The sequence below is a fragment of the Typha angustifolia genome, chromosome 6 (assembly GCF_048772165.1).
Source record: "Typha angustifolia cultivar Huaian chromosome 6, ASM4877216v1, whole genome shotgun sequence".
Lineage (NCBI taxonomy): Eukaryota > Viridiplantae > Streptophyta > Magnoliopsida > Poales > Typhaceae > Typha > Typha angustifolia.
This window is the reverse complement of record NC_133244.1, coordinates 5,515,837-5,537,262: the sequence shown is the minus strand read 5'-3', so window position 1 is coordinate 5,537,262 and position 21,426 is coordinate 5,515,837. Positions and strand designations below refer to the sequence as shown.

General features: G+C 37.2%; 2 protein-coding genes across 5 annotated transcripts; both read right to left on the bottom strand.

The window, feature by feature from the left end:
- Window positions 1-331: 331 nt before the first annotated feature.
- Window positions 332-9,323, bottom strand: LOC140761620 (uncharacterized). The gene is made up of 7 exons (XM_073099040.1): window positions 6,529-9,323; window positions 5,123-5,310; window positions 4,883-5,011; window positions 4,685-4,793; window positions 3,156-3,281; window positions 913-1,001; window positions 332-807 (listed from the first exon to the last, which is right to left on the bottom strand). The coding sequence occupies exon 1, from the start codon at window positions 9,291-9,293 to the stop codon at window positions 6,555-6,557; it is 2,739 nt and encodes a 912-aa protein (XP_072955141.1). The 5' UTR covers window positions 9,294-9,323; the 3' UTR covers window positions 332-807; window positions 913-1,001; window positions 3,156-3,281; window positions 4,685-4,793; window positions 4,883-5,011; window positions 5,123-5,310; window positions 6,529-6,554.
- Window positions 9,324-10,014: 691 nt separating this feature from the next.
- LOC140761195 (cyclin-L1-1) lies at window positions 10,015-19,794 on the bottom strand. Of its 4 annotated transcripts, none has more exons than XM_073098416.1 (9): window positions 19,625-19,794; window positions 19,238-19,344; window positions 19,044-19,125; window positions 18,811-18,951; window positions 18,493-18,659; window positions 11,111-11,375; window positions 10,627-11,023; window positions 10,398-10,433; window positions 10,015-10,297 (listed from the first exon to the last, which is right to left on the bottom strand). In XM_073098416.1, exons 3-9 carry the CDS (start codon window positions 19,110-19,112, stop codon window positions 10,227-10,229), a joined length of 1,146 nt encoding a protein of 381 aa, XP_072954517.1. In that variant the 5' UTR covers window positions 19,113-19,125; window positions 19,238-19,344; window positions 19,625-19,794; the 3' UTR covers window positions 10,015-10,226. The 4 variants fall into 4 exon arrangements, with proteins under 4 accessions (XP_072954517.1, XP_072954516.1, XP_072954519.1 ...); XM_073098415.1 differs by having other exon boundaries at window positions 18,493-18,662; window positions 19,625-19,792; XM_073098418.1 differs by having other exon boundaries at window positions 18,493-18,662; window positions 19,238-19,390; window positions 19,625-19,758.
- Between the last annotated feature and the right edge of the window lie 1,632 nt (window positions 19,795-21,426).

The window sequence follows — 21,426 nt, the reverse complement described above, 5'->3', positions numbered from 1 at the left end:
ATTTCCCATGCTCATTAAAGTCATTTTGTGCCAAAGAGATTACTTCAAAGTTTTGAGTTTTTGACCATTGTAGGCCTGCACCACCAAATATAATACCAGATATTTGAATAACAAATCTATTCAACAGAACAGATGGCTTTTAATCCATGTAGATACATCAAGGAGAATTGCTTTCAGAGGTGCCAATTTTGTTCAATAAAAATTGCTAGCTTAATATGTAGTTTTTAGTACTCAGCTAATTAAAAGATTGCTTTACTAGTAATTTTTCCCTATCTATACATAGCCAAAATTACATACATAAAGAGTAATTTATACCAAATAAAATTGCTAACTTGGAGATATGCACATATTATCTTATCTTACATGGCATTCACGTTAACCAAAATTAACTCATGGAGTAATTAAGTTTGTAAGGCACCTACTTACATTGTTTATTAGTGTGCAGACTTAGACCAGTCAAAACTATCGAACATTTCTATAAGCAATTACAAATAAAGAACCATGTAATAAACTATCTACGCAGAAAATCTGCATAGTTCTGGGCCCATGGTTGAAATCCACATTTTGATCAAAGAAATCTGTTGTTGTTCGACCAGAAATCACCTTCCAACAAATGCACCTCATATGCCTCTTTGAACTCTATTCAACTGGGTAGTCCAAAACCAAGTTGATAGTTCAGAATGAGCAAGTACATCTGGCGAACAACTAGGATGCTAAATCAGCAAAAATATCATATCTCCAGACCCACTCTGTCCAAGATAGAACTCAGATAATCTGCAGGTATAATCTCTCAAGGTCAAAGCCAAGCTGCAGATTGGACTATTGTTTATCAGTTTGATCGACTTTCAAGGTGGAATGCTAGTTCAGTTCCAGAACAACTTAAGGAGATAAATGCATTTGAAAACTTCATACCGTGTGCCTGAAGGAGATCTGTTGTTGAAATCATAGAATCATTTTCTCTCTTTCCTTTAAGCGGAATTCTGTACAGAATTATTTTAGGCCTGGTTGTTACAGAAAAGGAGACAAGTCAACATTTCCACTTTATGAGACAAGATAACATTAATATTCATGATGCACATATTCCAGATACTTCATATATAAAAGAGGAAAACTTTTGCAATATGCATCCCATCCATATTGTTATCTCAGTAGGACAAATATTGAAAATAAGCTGCAATTTTGTTCTTTATGTGGGGTACAAAAAGAGGAGGGAGCCTTTTTCTTCTTTTTGAATGTCAATATTTCATTTTTATGTTGGCTTACATTTCTTGTTCTATACTGTCTAAGGTCTACAGCTACGGATAATCCTTAAGTACCAATTTCATAGTGATGAATGCTGTTTAAAATTTGGGACTAGCATCTTGTCATTATTTTTGTAGTACATAAATATTAAAAAACTTCTTATGTGTCTCGAGTATTGATTTTCATATATGTTCTCAATCTAGATGATAATTTCTTCAAGCTGATAAACTTAGGATGTATGTGCAATTAGTCATATCATATGTGAAAATTATACACTGTTCATGATTAGTAGAATATATATATCATGTTAGTAAATTCTGCAACAATCAATTAACAAAATATTTTATCCTATATCCATTGGGCTCCTAGACTTGGCCAACAGAACTAATCATGTTGATTGTAAAATTCAACCATAATATTGATCATTTTACAAGCATATCATGTTGAGAGGCTGAAATGAGCCATCATTACAAGGATAATTAGGGTGATGCATGGCAAATTAGTCACAGTGAATAAGCTATCGATTGAGCATTTAGCCCCCTTGGAATAGGAATAGGCTTACTCTAGAATAAGCTTCTTATTCCACTATAATAACTAAATAACAACTTTTTCTGATATAGTAATTCATTATTCTTTCTCATCTTCTTTCATACGATTTTTAATTTTAACAACCCATAATTACTATTTTATCTCTAGATTAGATAATACTTAACTACACATCACCTCAACTATAGTTGAGACTTCCTTTCTCTCATTTCTTCTCTTAAATACCAGTCATCTCAACCACAATTTAAATTTTCTCTCTCATCTATCTCTTCTTTTAAATATTGGTCATCTCACTTATAGTCGAGATTCCATCATTTTTCAGATTAGTAAAATTCTACAAATATATATATATATATATATATATATATATATATATATATATATTAAGTCTGCACTCTTTTTCGTAGTGCGAGCTTATAACCCCGCAGAGTCTCCTTATTTTCTCTGATGCATAATTATTTTATATAGAATGCAGAGTTATAACCCCGCATTACCCCATAATGCATCTTTATTTCATCCAATGCATGGTTATGGGGTTATAACTCTGTATTATTTCATAGTGCCTCTTTATTTACTTTAGTGCATAGTTATTTTACATAGCGTGCGAGATTATAACCTCACATTATCCCATAATGTATCTTTATTTCTTCTAGTGCATAATTATTTTACATAAGGTGTAGGGTTATAACTCCGCATTACCTTACAATGCCACTTTATTTCTTCTATTGCATAATTATTTTATATAAAGTGTAGAGTTATAACCCCACATTACCCCGCATTCTTGCAATGCATCTTTATTTCCTCTAGTATATAGTTATAATCCCCACAGTGCTTCTTTATTTTCTCTTGTGCATAATTATTTTACATAAATTATGGCTTACAAACCCACATTTACTCCGCAATGCATGGTTATTTCCTCAATAATGTGGCTAAATATGGTATTTTAAGTTCGCAGTTATGATAAAAAAAATAATATCATTTTAAAAAAACTTCTATTTACTATTACTACTTTAACATATACTCAAGGGTATTTCCATCATTTGGTTTAACAAATCACTAATTCCTAATACAATTCCATTATTTTTTAATACTTTAATATTAAATTCATGTCACATCAAATTTAATTATTACTCCTTATATTAGTATTGAACTAAATATTAGAATAGTTTATACTAATATTAGCTCTCTCCTTATGGTATTAAAAATTAGAATAGTAATGTTTATTCTAGCCTTATTCCACGAGTGAACATAGCCTTAGAGATCATTTTCCAATTGGGTCCTGCATTTTCTTTTAGCACCAAAAGTTGATTCTTGATATGAAATACTGTGTTTTTATTCCCTTGGAAACATAAAATGAAGTTTTCTACCTTCCAAAGAAAGACCCTATGCCATAAACATCAACATCTTCTAGAAGCCCCAAGGAAAATAGAATATCAGGCCTAAACATGCCAAACTTGCCCATCTCCACCTATTTCTTGAGACCTTCATATTAACTGAAACAAAAATCAAATTAAACTAATTAGGAAGGAGAATAAAGCATAATTTTCCATTAAAGAAAACTTTGCCACCTAAATACTTCAATGCTTGGTTCAGTGCACTGTATAGCAGCTTTCAATAACTGAGTCCAAAATAAACATAACATGGGAGACTTAACAAATGATGGCCTCATTTGGTTGGTGTATAAGTCTCTCTCCTAATTTGTAAACAGCACATAAACACTATTCTCTCTTTCTAGAAAATGTGTTTGCAATAAAGTTATCACACCCTTTTCCTACCAAAATACGCATAAAACCCTTACTCACATTTAAGACTAAATACTCTAACCAAATGAGGCGAAAGTGTTTGATGCACTAGTAGAAATTGATAAAACAAAGATGTCTATCCACAACTGGACTAGTACATTTCCCATAGTACTATGTTACTTAAATTGCAGACAGAAATTAACAATGACGTATAGAAGTTCAATGCATAACCAGCCTATGCAGTGGTGATAGACAGCAAGAAGGAAGTTTCTTCTTTGATTATTACCTAACAGGTTATTATTGATACTGATATATTTAAACAACACAAGGACCAATAAGACACAAAAGGATAATCCAATAGTAGAGTGGACCAATAAGACAAAAATAATACTGGCTTTGTACGTGTGCTGCATCATCCCTGGTCCATCCAAGGGCAACCATGCTTGTATACAGTATGGTCATGAAGGTTGAGACCATGAACAAGCTCATGCTCAAATATGTCATTCTATCTCTGTGCCTATTCATCCTACCCATCCATTCCGTGATTGGGGGAGGTTCAGGAACAGGATGATCCACTGGTAGAGTGGAGCAGCGGTAGGAATATCTGTAAAGTGAACCAACACCAGGAGCGCCAAATGAAACAAGAAAAAGATGGCCCTTCTCCTCACTCAGTCTGGACAATCTAGGGAAAAGGAATAAAATCCTCTTTTGACCAAAGGGTATTTTGAGTAGTCAAGTCAAAAGGATTAAACTAATGGAATACACCCACAGATGGCTATTCGATAAATGCAGAAGACAGAACTAAACAGGGTGTTTTATGGGGGACCTACTTGAAAGTATCAGGTTCAATTTATAGGTAGTGGGTTGTAAACTGTAAAATCATTAAAACCTAAAAATCAGGGCGTGATAAAGACGAATGCTGCAACAAAATCTGCAATGATATTGGCAAGAGGAACTACCAAGCGAGAAGGTAAAAGTGCTGACCAATTGTTTCAATCAATTAATAGTCAAGTTTAATTTTGACATACTTAATTTTGTTTTCACCTAGAATGGAGTGCTAATTGGCATGATATTTTGGGTCTTCCACATAAATGAATTAATCTTCTTGTCACAGCTTTAGTAAATTCAAGCACCAAACAAGGTTCAGAAGTTACCTTAACATTATGGCAAATTCCATTGGAAGACTATGGAGCATGTATAGATCATTATGACTATGGATGGTGTATTTGTCCATCTTGTCACTAGATGTGTCATGAGTGGGAGCTGTAGCAATCAATGTGAACTAATAAGGAAATTAAGAAGTAGTAATATCAGAAACACAACTCTTGAACAGCATCATTATTCTAACATACCTCGTGAGGAGTGAGGACTGATGCCCTGACTCTTTTGGAAATCTTCATCTAAGTGAGTTTTCGTATTAAAAATGGATGTATGGTGTACTGAGCGTAAATTAGCCCAGTTACAATATAATATCTGCATTGCTGGCAAAAGAAAAGAGAAGGCTTTATATAGATCAAAGCAAGAATTAAATCAAACATGTAATGTACAAGTAAACTTCAGAGTTCAGAGTTTCGGAAAACAATATGTTGTACCAGAGGTGATGTCCACCAAACAGTTGCACCATGCTTTTCTCTCTCCATCATCATCAGGTAATGGACTTCCACACAGTCACAGACTCACAGTAGCTTCTAGCCCTGGTTTAGTGAAGTTTAAGCCCCTGGTGACTAGTCCATGCAAAAGCTTTTGGCATTGGAGTCGAATATTCATTAAAGATGGTTTCCTATGCAAGAGAAGTAAAATATCATGCGGCTGTCTCGTTTTTGGAATTGGAGTTAAATATTAGAATCTTCTCATATTAATTGTATAAAGAGAAAAAAGCAGGCTAGACTAATTTCCATTATTTGCATTAGAATAAAAAATCAGTTTCTTCATGAAAAATATTAGCCAGATGATCATCAAGTTAATCTAGAGAAATAAAGAAAAAAAAGAAGTATCAGGACCTGTAATTCCATCTAGTTACTAAACTGACATTTTTCAAACTATCTTCTAGTGAAGATGAACAAACTATCACAAAAGCATTCTCATTCTCACAATCTTTCCAATCGATGTCCAATATCATTATATTCCATGGAATTTTACCCTCTCTTGTCTCAGTTCATCCATCATATCTTATTCTCACTACCTTCCAATTTTTTCTCCTAAAGTATATGAACCATCAAGCATAAAGGATGCCAAGATAATGTAGAAACTAGAAAGTGTCATTAAATCATTTAATAGCATTGTTTTCCCCCCAGAGACCATCAAATACAGTCTACAAAAGTGTTCAATTTATACTTTCTTCAATTCCTCCCTGGAGATGCAGAAAAGGGGTCTGGTCAGGTCGACAAATATCTAAAGAAGTCCTAAATTTTACCACCTAATTAACTGGGCAGGCTTCTATTATAAGATCATGTTGTTCATGAGGCATTAGAGTTTGTCAAGCATGGCTAGATCCAACCCATTGTGTTCATTCTCATGTCGAAACAAGCTTGTTTGGTCTATGTGCAAGTCAAACATACAAAAATATGTGCTCCCCAGAGACCATCAAATACGGTCTATGAAAATGTGCAATTTATTCTTTCTTCAATTCCTCCCTGGAGATGCAGAAAGGGGGTCTGTTCAAGTCAATAAATATCTAGAAAAGTCCTAAATTTTACCAACTAATTAACTGGGTGTGTTTCTATTATAGAATCATGTTGTTCATGAGGCATTAAAGTTTGTCAAGCATGGGCAAATACAACCCACTGTGTTCATTCTCACATTGAAACAAGCTTTGTTTGGTCTATGTGCAAGCCGAACATACAAAAGTATGTGCTTGTGAGTCGTGATTAGGTGGTGGTAATATGGTATACCAACCACAGTTTGGAAAAAGAGAACTACACCATTAATCATTTAGAGAGCTGAAAAAAAAGAGAGTAAGTGTTAATCTGAAAATCAAACCGGGAGTGACTCATATTACCTCTTATATTTCTGGAGTTTTGTATCCTATTTCCCCATCAAACAAGTTCCACGAAAAAGAGCTCTATACGTAGCCAGATTTGGCTGCATGCTGTTTGTTATCATATCATAATACAATCCAAAAGCCTTGGTGTGTAGACCATTAAAATTACACCCATGTATTAAAAGATTGTATGCTATTATGTCAGGCTTTAATCCCTTAATTATCATCTCATCCCACAGCTGAAAAGCTTTATTAATATCACCTCTTTTGGAGAACTCATAAATAAGTGTCGAATAGCTGATACAGTCGGGTAGGAAACCATTATCAGTCATGCTACCTATAAGGTTAGCAGCTTCCTGAATTCTTCCAACCCTACAGAACCCTCTAATCAAAATATTGAAAGTTACTGTGCTAGCTAAAGATTCTCTAAGCATCACTGAATGAAAATCCATAGCTTTATCCATGTCTCCTTCTCTTGCAATATGGTCAAGAAAACTACCATAAGTAATTTTATTGGGAAGGAAGCCACTCGCTAACATTTCTTTACATAATAGCTCTGCTTTATTCAAAATCCCTGCCTTACAGAAACTATTTATTAGTACCGTATATGTCACAGAATTTGCAATACAACCCTCAGCAGTCATTTTATTCCAAAAATCAAAGACCACTGTGATATTTCCTAGCTTAGAATATCCATCAATTATACTTGTATATAATACATTGTCAGGTTTGAGACCATTCTGATACATCTCCCTCAACAATGAATAGAACTTCGAATTATCCTGCTGCTTTATAACTCCATCTATAAGAATACTAAAGTTGACAAGATCCAATTTGAGTCCCTTTCCTTTCATCTCATTCCAAACATTGTATGCTTCAGCTACTCGTCCTTCTCTGCAGAATCCATGTAAAAGTGCACTGAAGCTCATGTTGTTTGAAACAAAAAGTGTACTGTCAAGATCATCAATAAATTCCTTGGCTTCAGCGACTCTACCGCTCAAGCACAAGCCACTTATTAAAGACCTAAAAGTATAATTATCTGGAAGAAGACCCCTTTCCACCATGCAATCAAATAGTTGGAATGCCCTTGTTGCATCTCCTATCATGCAGTACCCTTCTATCATAACATTGTAAGTCACTTCATTTGGCATCACTCTAAGCTTAACCATATTATCAAACAAATTAGCTGCTTCCTCCATCTTCTTAGCTCGGCAGAAACCACCAATGAGTGCTGTAAAAGTATGGGTATTCCATTCAACACCCTTCTCAGGCATCTGGTTGTGAAGCTTCAAAGCACTAGATAAAGACCCTTTCCTGCAGAACGCAGCTATCAAGGAAGCATAAGTTGATGCATTTGGAGCCAAACCTTTATCCAACATTTCCTTCAATAGATCCTTTGCCTGGCTCAAATTGTCCATCCTGCAGTACCCATATATTAACGAATTATATGGATAAATACTTGGCTGTATTCCCTCCTCTCTCATTCTACCAAACATCTGGACCGCCTCATCCATCATCCCTCTCTTTGACAAACAATGGATCAGTATAGAATAAGTCACCTCGTTCGGAACTAAGCCATTCATCTTCATCTTCACGAAAAGAGATTCAGCCTCACTAAATTTTCCACTTTTACACAGCGAATCGATCAAAGCATTATAAGCAAACAAATTCGGAATCATACCCATCTCCCCCAATTTATCCACTAACTCAAAAGCCTCCTCCACTTTTCCTCTCTTCCTAAGCCCGTCTATCACCGCTGAGCAACTACACTCGGTTGGGACAAACCCTAACCCCATCATCTTCCTCATTGCATCCACCGCCATCTCCCACTCCTCCATTTTACACAATCCGTACATCAACGTCCGGCACGTCACCTCGTCGGCTTCAATCCCTTTCTCCTTGAAAGAATTCTTCACCGCAACTGCCTCTGTAACCTTCTTGCTCTTACACAGACCATAAATCAACACATTATAAGGAACAACACTAGAGCCAACCCCATCAGCCTCCATCCTTAAAACCAACTCCTTTGCTCCGTCCAAATCCTTCAACTCACAGAAAGCCCTGATCGCAGCAGTGTAGACGAACTCGTCGGGCTGAATGCTGCAGCTCGGCAAATCATCGAACAGATGGCGGACGAGGGCGAACCGGCGGAACCGGATGAGCGCGAACATGACGTCGCTGACGGTCCTCGCCTCAAGAGCGAGGTTTGATCCGATGGAGGCGCGAAGGACGGTTGCAGCATCGAGGGGACGACGGAGCTTGAGGTAGGCCTGAATCAAGAAGTCGAGGCCGAGGGGGGACGGGAAGCGGGTGAGGTGGCGGGCACGGAGGACGGTGAGGAAGGCGTCGGCGGGGGAGAGGTGGGGCTGCGAGGAGAGGAGGGAGTGGAGGAGGGAGGCGGCGAGCCAGGAGGATGGAGAGAGGAGGAGGAAGGAGTGGGCGAGGATGGCGAAGGAGAGGGGGGAGTGGGGGAAGCGGAAGCGGAGGGCGAGGTGGGAGAAGAAGCGGTGGGCGAGGCGGGGGGAGTCGAGGGAGCCGAGGAGGAGGAGCTCGACGTGGTGGGGGGAGAGGCGAGAGGAGACAAAGGGGGAGGATAGGGAGGCGTCCCACGTCGGCTTAGAGTCCGAGCGGAGGATGCTGCTGAGGATCGAGACGAAGCCCTCGTCAGAGTCGCCGGAGGTGGAAGAAGAAAAGGAGGCGGTGAGGGTTCTTGCCGCGAATAGGAGGAGAGAATGGAGACGGAAATGGCGGTGAAGAGGAGGAGGAGGAAGGAGACGAAGCATTTGGAGGAAGAGGAGGAGGAGGAGGAGGGGAAGGTGTTCGACTCCAGTCTTCTTTTTATTTCTTAGAGAGAGAGAGAGAGAGAGAGAGAGAGAGAGAGAGAGTTTTGGGCTGGATTTGGCGGTTAGGTCCAAATCCAATGGAAATTTTGGCTCATTGACACCTAAATACCCAAATCTCAGCAACTTAATTGGATATGGAAATTTAACGATATAACTTCTTCCAAGGTCCACTTTGAATACAACTTATTTCTCAACAATTTCCTGAATCTAAAAAACTACCTCTCATTTGATTAAATTTTTTTTTATTGTTGATTTAATGATAAACATATAAAAAATACAACATAATGGAATAAATTTCTAAGCCAAATCTAAGAACAACCACCTAATTATCATCAAGTGTTACACATCTCATCTGTAAATAACCTACTGATTCTGAGTTATTAAATTAAATTTCTACTCTCCAAAGGTTTGATCATAGAAATGCAATCTTGCATAATAGGGCAACTGATTGAGAGATAGGAGTGCCCCTCTCTCTTTACATCTGTCTGTAGCTCCCTGACAAATAAAATACAAGTTGCATAACTGGGCCAGACCAATTTCTTGCAAAGAAAAAAGAAAGAAAGAGAAAACCATGAGTTGGAGCTACAATTTGTGTCATTAAAAATGCATAGAAATATGAGCTATCTGAGATAAGATCTGCAGTCATACTGAGAAGAGCCAATTTAACTGTTCAACAAACTGGTCATATGGACCTCTGCTGGGGTGTAATCTTTTATATCTGAAAAGCTAGTTTACATCATATTCTTGTTTGTTCCAAGTCTCACTGAAACGGCTATTTTTCTTGTTACAACATTAATGAGTTCAAGTGATTTCCGAAGTTCAATGATGAGGCGATTCACTCTCAAGAAAACTATGGAGCAAACAGATTGGCCATTACGAATAAGGATGGTGTCTGTGTCGATCTTTGTCACGCGATGAGTGTGAGCTGTGGTAATCGCCGCGGTCTGTATACAAGAATGTAGAAGGAGAAGAAAAAGAAGTGTCAGAATTAGGGCTCATGGTTCAAGGAGAAGAACTAACAAATGCAATTAAACAGTGAAGCACCTCGTGATGACTGATGTCTTGACTTATCTGAATGCCCTGCAAAAAAGAGAAACTTTTCAGATGCAAATGTTTATATGATACACCAAGCATTAAGTTGTGTTCTGGGAAAATTTCTTTCATGGTTGGCAGATAGGATGGTTTTCTTCAGACTGTCAGCAATAATGAGAGCAGTCAAAAATGCAAGTACTACCAATATATATTAGAATTTCACAAAATCTGAATGATATACCTGAGCTCTTATCCTTCAGACGATGTTTTCGGTCTTTTTCTCTGTCCCTCTCTACTTCTCTGTCACGCTCCCTTTCCCTGTCAGAATCTCTGCCCCTACTATCACGCTCGGAGTCTCTACCCCTACTATCCCGGTCTCTAGCCTTAGATCTCTCTTTTTCTCTCTCCCTATTCCTTTCAACATCTGATTTGTAGTCAATCTTTGATTTCACTGTTGACTCTTCTTTAACATCAAGGTCAGCAGGAGCACTTTTACTATCATCATCACCTTTCTTCGAGTCCTTCAGTTTGTCCAATGCTGCCTTGATCAAAGCATCCTTTGATAAACTGGTGTCTGTGTTAGAAGCCACTTCCTTGGGAGTGCTTGTATCATTTGCATTACCATTAACTATATTTTCCTGCAAGAAAGAGCCAAAAGGAAATCAAATAACCATGGCTAAAATTCACATGACAGGTTGCAAACTAAAGGAAAAAAGAGACTGTACCTTTGGAACAGGTGCCTCTGGAGTTTTACTTAATGAAGTAAAAGAATCATTATCTTTATAAACTGGATTATATTGCGCCTTAGGAAGAGTGTAGAGGTGTGCAAGAACTCTACAGACTTCCTGAATGCCAGCCTCATCAGCGTCAAAGACTGTCCACCAAGGTGGGTCCTCAGGAAGGGGAACCTGGAATCTCCGAGCTGCTGCATATACGACTCCACATGCTACTACTTCGCTCTTGAATCGAACACATAATGTAGTCCGCAAGCTTATAAATTTATTCAATAGAAAAGTTAGAGTGATAAACTAACCAAAGATCAAACACAAAGACCAGAAGGATGTAAGGTCAATAGATTAATGTTTTTTTATAGATGCAAAAATGAAAAGCTATTTTTCCTTCATTACTTAACATAATACAAAAAAGATACCAAACTTCTAGTGTAAGGCAGAGTTTGGTTTTTTCGGGGTGATAGTGAAAAAGTTGAAAAATTAGTCACCCTTACTGTCACTCTACAGAACCGTACATGAGTGCACAAAGCTCTCACAATACTGAGTCTGAGGGAAAGACGTATTCAGTCTCACCCCAGGTACTGGAGGGAGCTTGACGACAAGCCTTAAGTCACACCAAGTGAACCCTCATTTGATATATGACAAAGCTTTGCTAGTTCCAATCAAATGATTAATCATAAAAAGGACCTGTTGATGCATCATTTTACTCAAATTTAAGCAGGCAAGTGTTAGGAGAAGCAATTGCATAATACTGATAAATAACATATATGAATCTCTAGGCAATATCTAAAGAAGTTATGAATCTCTAGGCAATATCTAAAGAAGTGAGTGTTAATGAGAACAATACTCTATAATTACAAGTGGTGAAACATGAAAATTTAGCTTAAGAAAGTATATTTCAATCAACAGAATAATCAAAACTATCATAAATCACTTGAGGATTACATTCACGCATGGTTCAGCAGTCTACATCCATCTATGCACCTCTATGCCAATGAATAGCTCTTCAAACATTATCATAAAACAGAAGATAGCCAAATAGTTTCAATCAGATAATCTGGGCACTATCAACATTACATCTTAAAATCCATGAACTGGAAATATTGCCAAAACAGAATTATCATATGGTATAGTTCTTGAGGCAGACCAATACAGTTGATTACTTTCATTCAGATAGTCAGGACACTGTCGACATTGCAATTTAAAAATTAAAATTCATCAAAATGGAAAGAAATTACAAAATAAATTATCATATTGTATAGTTCTCGTTGCAGACCAGTAGAGATACAGAGTCCCCAAATGAAAAAACGGCAACCAATGATGACACTTGAGGCATCACAAAAGTTTATTCACTAGTATTCATCATGCCATTGGCATCAAAGTCTGAGTAAATACATTAGAAATAGCTACTAGAGTCTCTCTCACGAAAAATGTTTCTTCGCTCTCTGCCATGATGAATGAAAAGGAAAATATTCTTTCCTCCGGTCTCTAAACTTCTTGTATCAAAATTGAAAACGTTCCTTCTTCAATGCATAGGTTAAAAATGCAACCAACAGGTAGGCCTCCCTATTGTCAAGTGGCTCATAGATTTAATTTTTAGGATCCTAGTGTTTTTTTCATTAATGTCAACTTCCAAGTTATAACCAGCTAAACCTCTTAAAATAGCCTTCTTAATTTTGAGTTCAGCCCCAATCAAGGCCCACATCTGATGGGAGAGTAGGATTATAGATCCAAATGACTGCAAAATTCTGGATCCACCAAACATATCAAAGAATAATTAGGACATAAAGCCAACAACAATATCTACTAGATATGTCAACTACTATAAACAAGGGAATGGACGCAAACAAAAGGAACTTTCTTGAATTCTAGAGTCACCTAAAAGACTATATATTGATGTGGCTATCATCAAGCCTCATTCAATCTAAGCCGGATTGAGCTAAACCAAGCCAGATCGAGCCTAAGTCGAGCCAAAGAAGAAGAAGAAGATCGGGGCCCATGGGACAACGTTGGGGAACCTACCGGAGAGCTACGTGGCAGAGGTGATGATCCACCTCGATCCGTCAGAGATTTGCTGGCACCGCGGCAACTTGACGAGGCGGCACCGCAATAGCTTGCCATTACCGAAGGAGGAGGCAGCATCGCAACAACTTGCCGTTGCCGAAGGAGGAGGCAACACCGCGGCAGTAGCTTGGCGAAGGAGGACAAGGGCACAAGGCGAAACCGCAGTGGCGGCTTCACGAAGGAGGACGAGGCAGCACCGGAACACCGCAGCGAAGGTGGCGGGGATGTGGAAATGGGATTTGGGAATTGGTGTTTTTCTCACCCATTTTTTACTGAGTCTATCGAGCCGAACCTGAGCAAGCCGGCTCCAGCTCAGGCTCAGCTCAATATTAGTTTCAAACCGGTTATGCTCGGGCTCGACTCATCTCTAATCGAGCAAAGCCAGATTCGAGTTTCAGCCGAGCCGAGCCCGAGCCGCTCAATTATATTGATAGCCCTACAGGTTTGTTACGGGCCAGGTCACTAACAGATTTGACCCATTTAACTCAAAATACATAGTTTCAATAAGTTTTGGTTGAAACAGCTGAAATGCAATTGATCGACCAATACCCCCACTGAAACCAACCAACAAACTAGTTTAGAATAAGATCGGAATCAGCCGAAATTGGAACGTTAGCTAAAACTATGAAGATTTCTGATTTTGACATTTATTTTGCACCACGATTCGACATAAATATTTATTTTTTTCTATAGGTCAAAACACTCAAAACTAAATATAAAACCAAAATTCGAACCATGCTTTTGAGTTCCTAGGGAAAAGTTGTCAATTAACAATTAAGAGCACTGAACTTCCTAGTGGATGGCATAAGAATGATCCTATAATTTTTAAATATGTGCAGTATTTATGAACAGGTTGGCTATAAATGAAAGTAGATGTGAAGTAAACCAAGCTAATAGCCTGGTAGCAAGTATATTGGCTACATGGTCTTAAAGATTGCCTTAAGGATATAAGAGGCCAATGTAGCGGGCGGGTCTATATACTCATTAACATGACCTCACCTCAAATGGTACTCAAGATACTAGACTACAATTTCTTCATGAAACATTTGCTTTAATTAAGTTCAGAAGAGCCCATCTTTGAAATTGAGGAGGGTTGATGTATGTTACCTTTCAGTTGTTTTTATGTGTTATTTAGGGCCAAATTGGTACCGGGATAAAGAAAATTGGGATTGGGATAAAATGAGAACTTATTCCGAGATAAAAGAAAATTTTATCCCAATTTCTTAGTGGGTGTTTAGTTGCAAAAAAATGATAAGCGCTGGAATAAAATAATGGAATAAGATGGTGTTTTGTTATGATAGTTGGGATAAGGGATAAAAAAGATCAAATTGCCCCTATTGCCCTTTTCCTAGTTAATGTAAATAGATATTTGTTATTTTCTTTTAGAGAAAAATAGGAAATAGGTTTAGAATTAACTAGAAATTCAATTCAATTTTACAACTATTTTATCATCATATCATGATTAGATTTAGAATTTTTGGCAACAAAATAATTTAACTTAATTCATTATAATTCAAATATAGATACCATCACAAATAGCATTATAAATTGATATCTCATATCAAAACATTTTCACTACAAACATATTCTACTATATTATATTATAATCTCATTACAATTCGGTAATTATATTCTAGTCACATCACAACTCAGTAATATTTTCTAATATATTTAGAATATATTAGAATAGAAACAATTGGTCATTTTTTCTTTTGGGATAAAAGAGTGGGAGAAATGTCGTTTATCAGATTTTTCTTTTATCCCAACAACAATGGTTTAGTAGTCAAATTCTAGGATAAAGAGGGGTTATCACGAACAAACTCTTTTAAAAGTTATTGGAATAAATTTGGTCGTATGCTCATATGTGATATATATACTACATAGAATAAAAAATATATAATTCATTTCTTAGTGCACTAAAGTATGGAGATAATATTTTAAGTCTATTGATACTAACACTAATTTAAAAAATACAGATTATATTTTTCGACTAATAGATAATGTAGTAAAAGAAATAGGTGAGACAAAAGAATAATCAAAGTGATTACTGATAATGTAACAAATTATAAGTTTATTGAACAATTACTTATATTGAAGAGATAGCATTCGAATTGAACGTTGTGTGTTGCACATTATGTTAATCTCATATTGGAGGATATTGTCAAACATCCTAAAATTGGTAAAGTGATAAATAAAGGATGACTAGTGGTATAGGCATCATTAGACTCAAATTCACTAAATTTATCACTCATTTTCTAACATTAAAGAGTATCATATGATATAAGAATCACTGAATATTCCATCAAATTAACAGTCTATAAAAATTAAAATATAAAACCTAAGGATCAAAGATTAAGTAAAATGCTGAAGAGCATGGTTCTTGAAAATATATTTTAGAATAATACCATAATTGTCACTACAGCATTCAAGACTCTTGTCAAGGTACTACAACTCATAAACATTAACAACAAGTCAAAGATGGGCTTGTTGTATAAGGTTATGGGCATAACCAAAAAATTATGGGCAAAAATTACAAGTGGTAAAAGTTGATTAATTCCAGATGGAACAAAGAGCTACATTAAGATATACAAGCTAATGGTAGACATACTTGGAATTTAAAGATTACTTTTATGATAAATATTTTAAAATTTTGAATGCTTCCAAGTTTTAAATTACAATATTTACAAGATATTTTTTTAATCCAATACTCCAATTCTGTGAAAATGTCACTAATGATGTGGAAATTTTGATGGAAGTTAATAATGTAATTAATAGACTAGACTCTGACATTTATAAACGAATCCTTTACAATAGAGAAGTGGGTTATAATTCAATTAAGATAATTTTATTATTATTTGTTTCAAGTTTCAGTCCAATTAATATTTTATAAAATGCATGCAATAATATATTTCAAGTTGAGAGATAGAATTGAGAGATGGGTGAGTCAATACTGCAAAAGTTGTTACAGCTATATCTCATAATACTCCAGTTAAAATAGTGGTCCACTTATAGATAGAGATACCAATTTTAATACTATAGCAAAGATTTTAAGTCAAATAGTGTCTTCATCGTAGTGTAAAAGAAATTAAATTACTTTCTTTTTTATCACACAAACCTATAAAAGATTGACAATAGAGATATTAGAGAAGTTAGTATTTTATCATTATAATATGAGATCGAGAAAGAAAGGAATTTAATATGGAAGAAAATAATCAACTGATTGATTTAAATGAATATTTCGAATGGCACATTTGGCGCCCACCATGGCAGCCGCCCCACTTTCTCGATTAGCGATGAAAAGGCATTCACCTGCCTTTGCAAGTCGCCTAGGAGCTGAAAAAGCTCCGGGCAGGCTGATTTGGCAGGTGGGCGATTCAGCCCACCAAATCTTAAAACTAATGGAAATGGGTCAAGTTGGACGTGAGTAAAGGTAAGTTGTATGTATAAAAAACCATCTCCTCTTTCAATCCTCTTTCTCTTCCTCTTTGGCTCTCTCTTCCTCTACGGCTCTCTAGATCCTCCTCTCTTGAGCAACTATGAGTGAGGAAGACGGTGAATGATGATCCTCTTTCCCACTCTCTCTCTCACTCACTTTCTCACTCTCTTCCACTCCTTTCCACCACAGCAAAGACTGAACTGTTATGTTTTTTTTTATCAATTTTCTATCTTAATATGTTAATATGTTATGTTAGGCAGTTAGAGGAATTAATGCACCCTTTAATCTATCATCTTGACATCCTCTCATGGACTTCTCGCAGGATCCATCCCCCTTATGCCCTTACTGCCTCTCAACTAAACTTATCCTCTAAATACAGAGCCTACAAGGACAAATAAAACTGGACACAAATTTTATATAACTGGATATTTTATATTCAATAGCAAAATACAAATATGGGAAGATACGGCCAGAAAATCCAAAACCGTACATAAACTGTATTTCATTGTACCAAATGCTATATTGATATCCTGATATTTTAAATTCAACTATCAGTCAGCAGAGAGAAAGAAGATCCAATTGTTCCATCACACTCTAACAAATGCTATGTTGATATCCTGATATTTTGTATTCAACTATTGTCAGCAGGGAGAAAAAAGAACGAATTGTTGCATCACATAATTTAAAAAAAATAGCATGACTAGAGTTGGAAATTTCTTACAATGTAATTAATTACTTATGCAAGCCTCAGTTCTTTCACTTTTTCTTTGTATATTCTGTCATAAATTTAAACTTTGAATATATGCTTAACTATGTCCAGCAATGAACCTCATACATGCACACTCTTATCTACATACATTTTTCCCAGGCCATTTGCTGTAATCCTTCTTAAAATTGATCATCAACCTGTATTGTAAGATCGGCATATAATTAGGAAGTTAGAACATTAAGGACATATAAATGGTCCTCCTCACAAACTTCTATCTATATAATTCTTGAATACTCATTTTTTGTTATAATCCATGTCACATCATCCACCTATTTCTTGTTAGATTCCTTCTCTAAACTTCTGTCCAGGACTCACAATTTGGTCCAATTTGTTATCTTATGTCAGCATCTATCCATTACACCATTAATCTCTTGGATCTTAAACTTCTGCTATTTATATTTCACTACCTTCTCAATCCATATTTGGATTTGTGCTCCTCAACCTAATAAATACTGTCACAAGCATATCATTTTTGAAGTTTTGAGCTAAATTAAGACTAATCCAATTGGATAAACATAACCATCTAGAAACTAAAAATCTAAAATAAACCAAATGTTGAAAGGTCATCAGAAACTTACATATGCAATGATTTGCAAAAGCATATCTTTGCAGAATCATTCCACTATCTTAAAAATGAACGTGAGTATTAAACAAGCTAGAACCACAAGACGTATGCCATGCAAAGTTGCAAACCTCTATAGCTACTCAATGATATTGTGAACATAAGTACATAGCAACCAGATCTACGCAATATGGTTTCATCAATGTAAACTGAAATACACATGGTTTCTCATGGTGACACAGGCACATCAAAATGGGTTCCATACCCGTAACCGACACATCAAGTCTAAAGGTAATATTCTGCTCGCCATAATTGAGCAATAGAGTCATGAATTCTCTACAATAAATCAGTTAAAGGGGTTAGCAACTTGACATGCTGAAGAGAATTTTAAGCTGAAGTACATGAAAGACAAGCCTGCTAATAATTCCAAGAAAGCAGAGAATTTCCAAATATAAGGAAGCTCATCAATATAAGATGCTGGAAGAAAATTATAACATTGACCTATTCATTGAATCAATAGATAGAAGTTTATGCAGAAAAAATACCTATCATTGGCTAGATTCCAGGCTTCCTGCCTCAACTCGGGAGGGGTCCCAAGCGTTGCGAGGTAATTTGATATAAATTTATGAGGATGCTCTACATGGCAAATAAACCCCATTTCTTTTAACAAATGTCGCTCTGTTCTGATCAGATCATTCTTCAAGTCTGAATACTTCTGTGACAAAGATGAAACAATATGAGCAATTTTGCATTTCAAAAATTCGGAAATAACAAATCTGTCACCTGCAGGAAACCAAATAAAGCTTCCAAATTCAAATCTCAAATCTATTCAGAAGAAAGACAGGAAAGGAAAGACCATATACCTTTGAAAAGACATCCAAATGCTCTATAGGAAGGTTTTCCCTCCTACATTCCATTCTGTGGAAGACAATAATAACATGCTTTGCTCTCCTTGGACTCTCCTCCAACTTAGAAGCCAGCCAAACACAGCTCGCTGCAACCCTCTAGAATTAGCACCAAAAGCCACATATTAGTTCAATAAAACACAAGAAAGAACAATCCAAGCACCAATGGGAGCAAAATTACGGCTTCTTACTTTAACACTGAATCGAGCAAAAGACTTCTTGCAGTAAAACCGATGGAATAGAACCTGCCCTGTGGCCATCACAGCTTGAGGTCTATACGAGTCAAGAAATCCACAGTATAAGGAAAATAAAACAAGAAACTACTACAAAAAAATAGCCTTTATTTGGTGATTCCACATATGACAATATATAGCAAAGAGGATACAGTCGAAGCAGAATGCCGCTCTCCTGTATGAGATCGCATCCGTAGATCCGAAGAGTGGTCTCCGTCTCTTCATCGATCCCATCTTTTCTCGAGGGCGAATTCTTCAGCTGCTCGTCGGTAAGGTAAAAGGTGTCAATGGCAGTGTATATCATCCTGGCCAAACCAATTCAAGCTAACAAAATCATCACACAAGAAGTGAAACAAGAATTTGTAAAGGTACCACCTTTCCAATAAATTAAAGATTCTGAGAGGCAACTAAAACCTAAACTGAGACGAGCCGCCTCAAACTTGTGACCGGAAGAAGAGATTAGGAGAATAGAGAAGAGCAACAGAAAACCCTAGGAGATGAGAGAAGAGCGAGCGAGCGAGAGAGAGAGAGAGAGGTACCTTTTCCTTTTCCCTCGGCGATTCCCGGACAAGAGAAGGAACCAGGAGTAGGGTTTTGGCTTCACTACGACAACGGCAAAGTGAGAAGAGGAGGAGAGTGGTCGGATTTTCGAGACCGACGAGGGTTGGGGAAGGAACACGATAGATCAAATAATCGTTCGAATAACGGAACATTCTTCCCAAACCAGTTCGGGCTTTGAATTAGGGCCAACCCGAATATGACCCGGCCCCAGTCCAAGGGTACAGTGTAAACCCGCAACATCCCCAGTTTTTTACCAAATTGGTTGTTTTCCAAACTAGATCTCACCTCAAACTTCCAAGTTCCTGAACAAGTATTTACCCTCTCTGTACATAAAATCGATCGTAGATTCGTGATTTCTTTTAGATGTTACACTTCTGTAGTCTACTCCTCTCTAATTGCATTTTTAAATAGTAGAGGTGGCAAAAATTGATCCGACACAATAATTCAATTTTTAAACGAGTTTAGATTTAATCTAATCGAGTTCGGGTCATAGACGAGTCAATTCATCTAATCCAATTATTAAATGAGTTATGTTTATATTTATTACCTCATTCTAATTAACTCATTTATGAACTGAACGTCAAATATCCATTTATAACGCAACTAATCTATTCATGACCCCACTACCCATATATTACCTATTAACTTATTTGTCATACGAGAAAGCTTATTTACAATTTCAATAAACTCGTTTATAATCCAAATAAACGTGTTTATAATCTAAATAATTTATAAAAATTTGAATAACTTATCTCAACCGATAACCCATTTATAGCCCACGTAACCTGTTGATAAATAGGTCATGTTTATGCTTACAAATAATTGTATTATCATGACAACCAAAACCTAACTAACTCGAACCTATTCCAACTAATATTTAATAGTCACCTCATCTATACCTCTTTCTCTCTCTCACCTTCTATCTATCTCTCTACTAGCTGATTGTAACACCCTTAAAAAAGGGTAGCGTGAGTGCGTGCCATTCCCCCGGCCCGTCCTCCTCTTCTTCTACCATCACAACCCTCCTCTATTTCTTCCCCCACTGCACCATCTCTCCCTCCCTCACCTTTTCTCGGTTTGCTGACGCTGGAGGCCCCAGACCCGGAGCCAACAAGACTACCATACAACCCCCCTTCAGTAAGCCCCACTACCCCACCGTTAATTTCAGTAGATTAACCCCTTCCCTCCCCCCACCCCTCCCTCGTCGTCGTAAGAGACCTTGGCGGCCGATGACTCTGCGTTTAGCCGCTGATCCGAGAGCTCTGGTGGAAGGAAGGAAGCTCTCTAAATGGGCTTCGAGCCATTAGTGAGGGAGGAGGGAACTCCATGGCCGTCAGCCATGGAGTGCGCCCCACCACAGTCGAGCCCTCCTCTCCTCTTTTTTCTTTCCCTTTACTTACCCCTCTCGGCCGCCGTGCCCCGACATAGTGGTTGCGTCGCCGGCACCGTCCCTTGCTTGGAGGGAGATAGTGGAAGGGGTTACCACCAAGCCAAGGACTTGGTAGGCTACAGCCCATTGTCTGCAGCAACCCACCAAGGCCTCCCTTGCCTATGGGTCAATCTAACACCTCAGCCTAGGCCATTTGGGGTCATTTGGACTTACAGCCCTATTTCTCTATTAATTAGTCTAACCACTTCAGACAAGACTTATGTATATGCATAAAGTAATTAATTCTATTAATTCGCTAACTTCCGAAGGAGTCTGCTAGCTAAAGAGAACTAGAGTATTGTGGAGATCCCTAGGCGAGTAGAATCTAAAATAATGTAGTTGCAGCTATTG

Bases quoted from the DNA above. Each gene is read 5' to 3' on its own strand.
- LOC140761620 (XM_073099040.1), bottom strand. From the start codon at position 9,293: ATGCTTCGTCTCCTTCCTCCTCCTCCTCTTCACCGCCATTTCCGTCTC.
- LOC140761195 (XM_073098418.1), bottom strand. From the start codon at position 19,389: ATGATATACACTGCCATTGACACCTTTTACCTTACCGACGAGCAGCTG. The intron at 18,663-18,810 runs GTATATGGTCTT...TCTTTGTCACAG, and splicing joins ATTTGGATGTCTTTTCAAAG to AAGTATTCAGACTTGAAGAA. The intron at 11,376-18,492 runs GTATTTTTTCTG...TAAATTTATAAG, and splicing joins TGGAATCTAGCCAATGATAG to CTTGCGGACTACATTATGTG.